The 9,230-nt window shown below is 48.1% G+C and overlaps 1 protein-coding gene across 1 annotated transcript in view; it reads left to right on the top strand.

The window, feature by feature from the left end:
- Positions 1–1,483: 1,483 nt before the first annotated feature.
- Positions 1,484–9,230, top strand: part of CD2 (CD2 molecule) — a gene marked incomplete at its 3' end in the record, with an annotated part of 56,638 nt that continues 48,891 nt past the window's right edge. Inside the window, exon 1 of the mRNA XM_082246338.1 lies at positions 1,484–1,586. Coding sequence (XP_082102464.1) covers positions 1,514–1,586 — 73 coding nt within the window. The 5' untranslated portion in view covers positions 1,484–1,513. The remainder of the gene's footprint in view (positions 1,587–9,230) is intronic.

Below are 9,230 nucleotides of genomic sequence, written 5' to 3'. Positions count from 1 at the left end.
TGTCTTCACCAGACAAAGAATTCTTCGGTCATCCACCACCGTTGTTTTCCATGGTCTTCCGGGTCTTTTGGCGTTGCTGAGCTCACCGGTGCGTTCTTTCTTTTTAAGGATGTTTCAAACAGTTGATTTGGCCACACCTAATGTTTTTGCTATCTCTCTGATGGGTTTGTTTTGTTTTTTCAGCCTAATGATGGCTTGCTTCACTGATAGTGACAGCTCTTTGGATCTCATATTGAGAGTTGACAGCAACAGATTCCAAATGCAAATAGCACACTTTAAATTAATTCTGGACTCTTTATCTGCTCCTTGTAAATGGGATAATGAGGGAATAACACACACCTGGCCATGGAACAGCTGAGCAACCAATTGTCCCATTACTTTTGGTCCCTTAAAAAGTAGGAGGCACATATACAAACTGTTGTAATTCCTACACCTTTCACCTGATTTGGATGTAAATACCCTCAAATTAAATCTGAAAGTCTGCAGTTAAAGCTCATCTTGTTTGTTTCATATCAAATCCATTGTGGTGGTGTATAGAGCCAAAAATATTAGAATTGTGTCGATGTCCCAATATTTATGGACCTGACTGTAAATCTTTCCCCTAGTTTGTAGACGATATAACTTTTGTGCAATATACGCTTATTGGGATTTTTTTTTTTTTAAACCAAATGTATGTACCAGAATACAAATTGGCCTAAATTGATGAAAAAATTAGATTTTTTCATTTTTTTTATTGGGAATGTTTTATTGCAGAAATGAAAAAATATTGTTTTGTTTTCTGAATTGTCGCATTTTTTTGTTTATAGCACAAAAAATAAAGATCGCACAGGTGATCAAATACCACCAAAAGAAAGCTCTATTTATGGGGAAAAAAGGACGTCAATTTTATTTGGGTACAGCGTCGCACGACCGCGGAATTGTCAGTTAAATTAATGCAGTGCCGAATTGCAAAAAACGGCCTGGTTTAAAACCTTCTGGTCCAGAAGTGGTTAAAATAAGTGTTTTTAGAATTCATCTCGGAGAGGGAAGTGAAAACTTTTTGATGTGTGAAGGTGGAGATGTCTCTCCTCTCTATAATGTGTATAGAAGGGGCCGATAGTCTGCCACCTCTGGGTGTGACGTGTGATGGTGGAGATGTCTCTCCTCTCTATAATGTGTATAGAAGGGGCCGATGTTCTGCCACCTCTGGGTGTGACGTGTGATGGTGTAACGTCTCTCCTCTCTATAATGTGTATAGAAGGGGCCGATGTTCTGCCACCTCTGGGTGTGACGTGTGATGGTGTAAAATCTCTTCTCTCTATAATGTGTATAGAAGGGGCCGATGTTCTGCCACCTCTGGGTGTGACGTGTGATGGTGTAAAGTCTCTTCTCTCTATAATGTGTATAGAAGGGGGCCGATGTTCTGCCACCTCTGGGTATGACGTGTGGTTGTCCTGTAGACTCGTCCCCCAGAAATGGCCTGACCACATTATTATTTCCTCTCTATACATCCTCTATTTGTGTCATTTGCTGCATGAGAGCCCCAAACACCATGAGATCCCAGACCGCTCTCCTCCTGCTCTGTGTCCTCCTCCAACCCTTGTCTGGTGAGTATAGACATTCCGGCCTTTTCTAGGATTCTGATTGGTTGTCCAATCCAGTCTTATATACATTGTATACTGTTATTGTTCTGGGGTTATACATGATGGATACTTTTATATCACTGCTGTAACCATGGAGAATATTCTATATAACTGAACCAGCCTGGGGAAGTATTTTATAACAAATAGAAAGTTTGGAGTTTAAATGAAATATTTTATTGATTAATTTACACTGAACAAAATTATAAATGTAACACTTCTGTTTTTGTAAAGTAAATAATATTGCTGCGCCAAGTCAATAAATCAATTTTTGAAGATAAAATATATATGTTTTATGTTTTGTGTTCAAATCTTATCACAATGAATCTAAATGAGTCCATAAACTGTGATATGAAGTGATAAATCAAAAACGTGAACCGTGATTATGAAATAAATATTAATAGTCCCAATTCACAGTGAAAAAAGTGACAGGTGATAACTGAAATAAATCTTCATCTGTGAATGTGATCAAAGGTGCTGCATGCTTCACTCCAGGTGCTCCTGGTGACAAGTGACAGATTAGCAGCTCACCTTAGAGATAGACTCCTGAGAGTCAATACACGCTCTGGGATAATCACAGTTGCCTGGTTCACCTTCCCATCACCGCCTCCTGATACTCTCTCCAGGTATATACGGCATCGGTATGGAAATAAAAAAGAATCTAGTGCTCTCTGATTTATAAGGCTAATTTATTGTACATAAAGAATGAAATCGCACTTATACTTTTAAGCACTTAGAGTAGTGCGGACTTTCAGAGTATCAAACACTGCCTGTGGTCTCCGGGAATCGGCGTGATGACGTGCAGGCTCCTTCCCCTGTACGCGTTGCGTCATAGACTTCGTCAGCTGCACATCATCACGCCGATTCCCGGAGATGTATATTTGTATACTTATGTTTTTGTCCCCCCAGCATGTTCTTCTACGTCTCCCCGGCATGTTCTTCTATGTCTCCCCGGCATGTTCTTCTATGTCTCCCCAGCATGTTCTTCTATGTCTCCCCAGCATGTTCTTCTATGTCTCCCCGGCATGTTCTTCTATGTCTCCCTGGCATGTTCTCCTATGTCTCCCCGGCATGTTCTTCTATGTCTCCCCAGCATGTTCTCCTATGTCTCCCTGGCATGTTCTTCTATGTCTCTCCAGCATGTTCTCCTATGTCTCCCCAGCATGTTCTTCTATGTCTCTCCAGCATGTTCTCCTATGTCTCCCCAGCATGTTCTCCTATGTCTCCCTGGCATGTTCTCCTATGTCTCCCCAGCATATTCTCCTATGTCTCTCCAGCATGTTCTCCTATGTCTCCCCAGCATGTTCTCCTATGTCTCCCTGGCATGTTCTTCTATGTCTCCCCGGCATGTTCTTCTATGTCTCCCTCGCATGTTCTTCTATATCTCCCCCGGCATGTTCTCCTATGTCTCCCCAGCATGTTCTCCTATGTATCCCCAGCATGTTCTCCTATGTCTCCCCGGCATGTTCTCCTATGTCTCCCCTCCATGTTCTCCTATGTCTCCCCTCCATGTTCTTCTATGTCTCCCCAGCATGTTCTTCTATGTCTCCCTGGCATGTTCTTCTATGTCTCCCCTCCATGTTCTTCTATGTCTCCCCTCCATGTTCTTCTATGTCTCCCCTCCATGTTCTTCTATGTCTCCCCAGCATGTTCTTCTATGTCTCCCCGGCATGTTCTTCTATGTCTCCCCAGCATGTTCTTCTATGTCTCCCTGGCATGTTCTTCTATGTCTCCCCAGCATGTTCTCGTATGTCTCCCTGGCATGTTCTTCTATGTCTCCCCTCCATGTTCTTCTATGTCTCCCCGGCATGTTCTTCTATGTCTCCCCGGCATGTTCTTCTATGTCTCCCCAGCATGTTCTCCTATGTCTCCCCAGCATGTTCTCCTATGTCTCCCCAGCAGGTTATCCTATGTCTCCCCAGCATGTTCTCCTATGTCTCCCTGGCATGTTCTCCTATGTCTCCCCGGCATGTCCTCCTATGTCTCCCCAGCATGTCCTCCTATGTCTCCCCAGCATGTTCTCCTATGTCTCACCAGCATGTTCTATGTCTCCCCAGCATGTTCTCTTATGTCTCCCCAGCATGTTCTTCTATGTCTCCCCAGCATGTTCTTCTATGTCTCCCCGGCATGTTCTCCTATGTCCCTGGCATGTTCTCCTATGTCTCCCCAGCATGTCCTCCTATGTCTCCCCAGCATGTTCTCCTATGTCTCTCCAGCATGTTCTATGTCTCCCCAGCATGTTCTCCTATGTCTCCCCAGCATGTTCTTCTATGTCTCCCCAGCATGTTCTCCTATGTCCCTGGCATGTTCTCCTATGTCTCCCCAGCATGTCCTCCTATGTCTCCCCAGCATGTTCTCCTATGTCTCTCCAGCATGTTCTATGTCTCCCCGGCATGTTCTCCTATGTCTCCCCAGCATGTTCTCCTATGTCTCCCTGGCATGTTCTCCTATGTCTCCCCGGCATGTTCTCCTATGTCTCCCCGGCATGTTCTCATATGTCTCTCCAGCATGTTCTCCTATGTCTCCCCAGCATGTTCTCCTATGTCTCCCCAGCATGTTCTCCTATGTCTCCCCAGCATGTTCTCCTATGTCTCCCCAGCATGTTCTCCTATGTCTCCCCAGCATGTTCTCCTATGTCTCCCCGGCATGTTCTCATATGTCTCTCCAGCATGTTCTCCTATGTCTCCCCAGCATGTTCTCCTATGTCTCCCCAGCATGTTCTCCTATGTCTCCCCAGCATGTTCTCCTATGTCTCCCCAGCATGTTCTCCTATGTCTCCCCAGCATGTTCTCCTATGTCTCCCAAGCATATTCTCCTATGTCTCCCCGGCATGTTCTATGTCTCCCCAGCATGTTCTCCTATGTCTGTGAACAGCCATGCGATGTAATTCTGGCAAGCATTGCATTGTCACTAAAATAGCAGAGGTGATTTTTAGCTAAAAACGTAAAAGAAAATGATACTGCCAAAAAACGCTAAAAATAACGCTGAAAAACTCACTACAAAGCTACAGGCATTTTTATAATGTCCAGAGTGCATGAGACCTAAAATGTGCAGTTTTATCACAAAGCACAATGCCACAGATGTGGCAAGTTTTGAGGGAGGGTGCAATTGGCATGCTGACTGCAGGAATGTCCACCAGAACTGTTGCCCGTGAATTGAATGTTCATTTCTCTACCATAAGGCTCCATGTACACGGGACGTTGTTAAAAGTCCCTTTGAATGCTGGAATTTTTAGAACGTTTGAAACGTCCGTTCGGTCGCGTTTGTACCCGCGTTTAGCAGCGTTTGCGGGCGTTTGCGTTTAGAAGCGTTCCTAGAGGTCAAAAAAATGATTCCCCTTTAAAATGGAAAAACGCGAACGCTAAACGTGGGTCATCGCGTTCGGACGCGTTCAGACGCGTTCGGACGCGTTTGTGCGTTTGAAACGCCGGGAAACACACGTTCGAACGCAAATAATTGCGTTCTAAAAAAACAGTCCCTGAACGCAACTGCCTGCAAATGACTGTAAACGACCTGGTGTACATGGACAGATAAGATAAAATATAGATGGGTTCAGGGGCTTCTGAAAAAAACGCCCAACTGCTCCTAAACGGCCATTTCCAGCGTCCCGTGTACATGGAGCCTAAGCCGTCTCCAAAGGCGTTTCAGAGAATTTGGCAGTACATCCAACTGGCCTCACAACCGCAGACCACGTGTAACCACACCAGCCCAGGATCTCCACATCCAGCATCCTCACCTCCAAGATGGTCTGAGACCAGCCCAGGACCTCCCCATCCAGCATCTTCACCTCCAAGATGGTCTGAGACCAGCCCAGGACCTCCCCATCCAGCATCTTCACCCCCAAGATGGTCTGAGACCAGCCCAGGACCTCCACATCCAGCATCTTCACCTCCAAGATGGTCTGAGACCAGCCCAGGACCTCCCCATCCAGCATCTTCACCTCCAAGATGGTCTGAGACCAGCCCAGGACCTCCACATCCAGCATCTTCACCTCCAAGATGGCCTGAGATCAGCCCAGGACCTCCCCATCCGGCATCTTCACCTCCAAGATGGTCTGAGACCAGCCCAGGACCTCCACATCCAGCATCTTCACCCCCAAGATAGTCTGAGACCAGCCCAGGACCTCCACATCCAGCATCTTCACCCCCAAGATGGTCTGAGACCAGCCCAGGACCTCCCCATCCAGCATCTTCACCCCCAAGATGGTCTGAGACCAGCCCAGGACCTCCACATCCAGCATCTTCACCTCCAAGATGGTCTGAGACCAGCCCAGGACCTCCCCATCCAGCATCTTCACCTCCAAGATGGTCTGAAACCAGCCCAGGACCTCCACATCCAGCATATTCACCTCCAAGATGGTCTGCGACCAGCCCAGGACCTCCACATCCAGCATCTTCACCCCCAAGATGGTCTGAGACCAGCCACCCGGACAGCTGCTGCAACAATCGCTTTGTATAACCAAAGAATTTCTGCACAAACTGTCAGAGATCGTCAAAGGGAAGTTCATCTGCATGCTCGTCATCCTCATCAGGGTCTCCACCTGACTGCAGTTCCTCGTTTTAACTGACTTGAGTGGCCAAATGCTCACATTGGATGGCGTCTGGCACTTTGGAGAGATGTTCTCTTCACGGATGAATCCTGTTTTTTACTGTACAGGGCAGATGGCAGACAGCGTGTATGGCGTCATGTGGGTGAGCGGTTTGCTGATGTCAACGTTGTGACATGAGTCACTTTGGTTGGGGGGCTTGTGGAACCCCAATGGCTTTAGGGAGGTTGGGAGACCCCTTGTCCAGCATCCCCAGTCCCTCTTATGTGTAAATCACCCTGTGTCTATTAGGGGCACAGGGTGACCAAAAACCCCAGTCAGGCCAGCTCTGCACTAATCAGACTCTTGCTAGTGGGGGTGGGGGTTTGTTGTTGTTGAATACCTGCATTCCATTGTTATATTGTTATTATGGGATGGGTATGTTGAGTGGATTGACTAAGGGTTGTCCCTGAAGTGTTCATCTCCTTGTGCTTTGTGTTTGAATAAACAGTTCATTCTGGTTTCACTCCAAAACTTGTACTGTCTAGTTCTTGGTGTAACTATAGCCAGAATCACGGATCCCGTGTTCCAGAGCTTAGGAAGCAGGTTACTGGTGGAGATACCCAGCCGAGGTGTCCGGATTCCGTCACATTGGTGGCAAGCGGTGGGATGCTTCCTGCAGTCTGGGACATCCAAACCTCCACCGGGATCCAAGATCGGGATAGCAGACTCTGGTGGCTACAACGGAGATATGGACCTGGCACCAGAGTTTGAGGGGGTGCTGCGGATCTCCCTTTCTGTATACCCCAGGACGGTCTCTGCGGATCAATACCTGGAGCTCAGGCAGCAGATTCGGGTGGGGCTCTGGAGTGGCGCCCTCCAGCTTGCTGGTATATACCAGGGCAAGTGCTTTCCAACCCCTGGGGAACAGGCCAGTGATCAACGGAAGTTGCGGATGGCATTCCTGGGAGAGCGGCCCCAGGAGCAATGGGTTTCTAAGTTGGACAGGCGGGTCCAGCAGGAGATAGAGCTGGACAATCAATATCGGGCTCTGCAATGGCACACAGAACAGAAATATTTAGGAGAGACATCAGAATGCTCTCCGGAGGGATATGACTTTGGTGGCCCTGGATTACTGTGGGAGAGCCTTACAGATGTGTTTGTGTTTGGTGACGAAGGGGAACCTACCCTTGAGAACCTGCGAGAATACAGAGAGGCTATGCTCCGTCTCACAGGGGTCTCAGAGCTTGAACCTGATCTAGAACACTTGCTAAGGAAAGAATAGCATCTGGAAAGGGCATACAGGAAACTGCTAGAATGCGTTCAGCAGCATGCCTATGAGTCGGCAGTGGAAACTCCGGAGATTGTTGTTCCCAAAGCTGAAGTGCTGACAACAGGGCAGAGCTCTGCTAGCCTCTGCCCAGCACCACTAACATCTTCTGGATTCCACAGACAGGAGATGGTGAACCTCGATCCCCAGACACCACCAGAGACTGGGGATTTAATAGACTTTTCTATTGAGGAGGAACAACCCGGTGAGCCTCCTGCAGAAGAGCTGACTTCAGAGCATGGCGCTGTGGACCCCTGCATACAACAATCGATGGCCCTGAAGGATTTGTGCAAGGTCACCAATGTTTCACTTTACTTCCCAGTGGAACAGCTGGAAGCTGGGCAGAATGCTACTGGCCTCTGCCCACAACAGTCACCTTTGCAGGAGTTCCAGGGAGAGAATGCAATCGGCACCTCACAACTGCAGCTTGAGCTGATATCAGTGGATGGGACTGCGGTATTCACTGACAGCAATCCAGCAGAAGAGCTGGCAACATGGCAGAGTGCTGCTGGCCTCTGCCCCCAACTAATAGAAGATGGATTCCCTGTGGTAGTGGATGGGACTTCGGTTTCCACTTACACAACCCCAGAAAAAGGTCTGGCATTGGGACAGGAGGATGTCAGCCTTGTTGTACAATCACTGGGGGATTTTCATACAGAAAAAGTATATGAGACTACTGTCTCCACCTGTGTACCCCAGGGATGCTGGGCAGTCGGCCCAGATCCCCAACAGCATGATGAAGTGAGCCCAGCCCCCCTGTCTTCTCTCCAGCGGCTAAATGGACTCCAGAGAGAAGGACCAGTCCACACTTCTATACAGCAGGGGTTGTGTTCTACAAGAGAGGCAGAGGTTGGCTGGGTGAGTAACGATCTGTTCCAGACAATTTGTTTGGGGTACTGTGTGGGTGCAGACATTGGGGGACTGGAACTACAGACTAACTTCAAAGTCAACCCGTTTGGGGTCTCCTTCTATGTTAGTCTCCTGCCGAAAGGGGAGATATGTGACGTGAGTCACTTTGGTTGGGGGGCTTGTGGAACCCCAATGGCTTTAGGGAGGTTGGGAGACTCCTTGTCCAGCATCCCCAGTCCCTCTTATGTGTAAGTCACCCTGTGTCTATAAGGGGCACAGGGTGACCAAAAACCCCAGTCAGGCCAGCTCTGCACTAATCAGACTCTTGCTAGTGGGGTGGGGGTTTGTTGTTGTTGAATACCTGCATTCCATTGTTATATTGTTATTATGGGATGGGTATGTTGAGTGGATTGACTAAGGGGGAGGGGTTGTCCCTGAAGTGTTCATCTCCTTCTGCTTTGTGTTTGATTAAACAGTTCATTCTGGTTTCACTCCAAAGCTTGTACTGTCGGGTTCTTGGGGTAACTATAGCCAGAATCACGGATCCCGTGTTCCAGAGCTTAGGAAGCAGGTTACTGGTGGAGATACCCAGTCGGGGTGTCCGGATTCCATCACAAACGTTGTGTATGGAGTGGCCCATGGTGGTGGTGGGGTTATGGTATGGGCAGGTGTATGTTATGGATGGAGTGGCCCATGGTGGCGGTGGGGTTATGGTATGGGCAGGCGTACATTGTGGATGGAGTGGCCCATGGTGGCGGTGGGGTTATGGTATGGGCAGGTGTATGTTGTGTAATGAGTGGCCCATGGTGGCGGTGGGGTTATGGTATGGGCAGGCGTACATTGTGGATGGAGTGGCCCATGGTGGCGGTGGGGTTATGGTATGGGCAGGTGTATGTTGTGGATGGAG

Source organism: Pelophylax lessonae, assembly GCF_965119305.1.
Source record: "Pelophylax lessonae genome assembly, chromosome: 2".
In the NCBI taxonomy this organism is placed as follows: Eukaryota; Metazoa; Chordata; class Amphibia; order Anura; family Ranidae; genus Pelophylax; species Pelophylax lessonae.
This window is presented reverse-complemented; position numbering and strand designations above follow the sequence as displayed.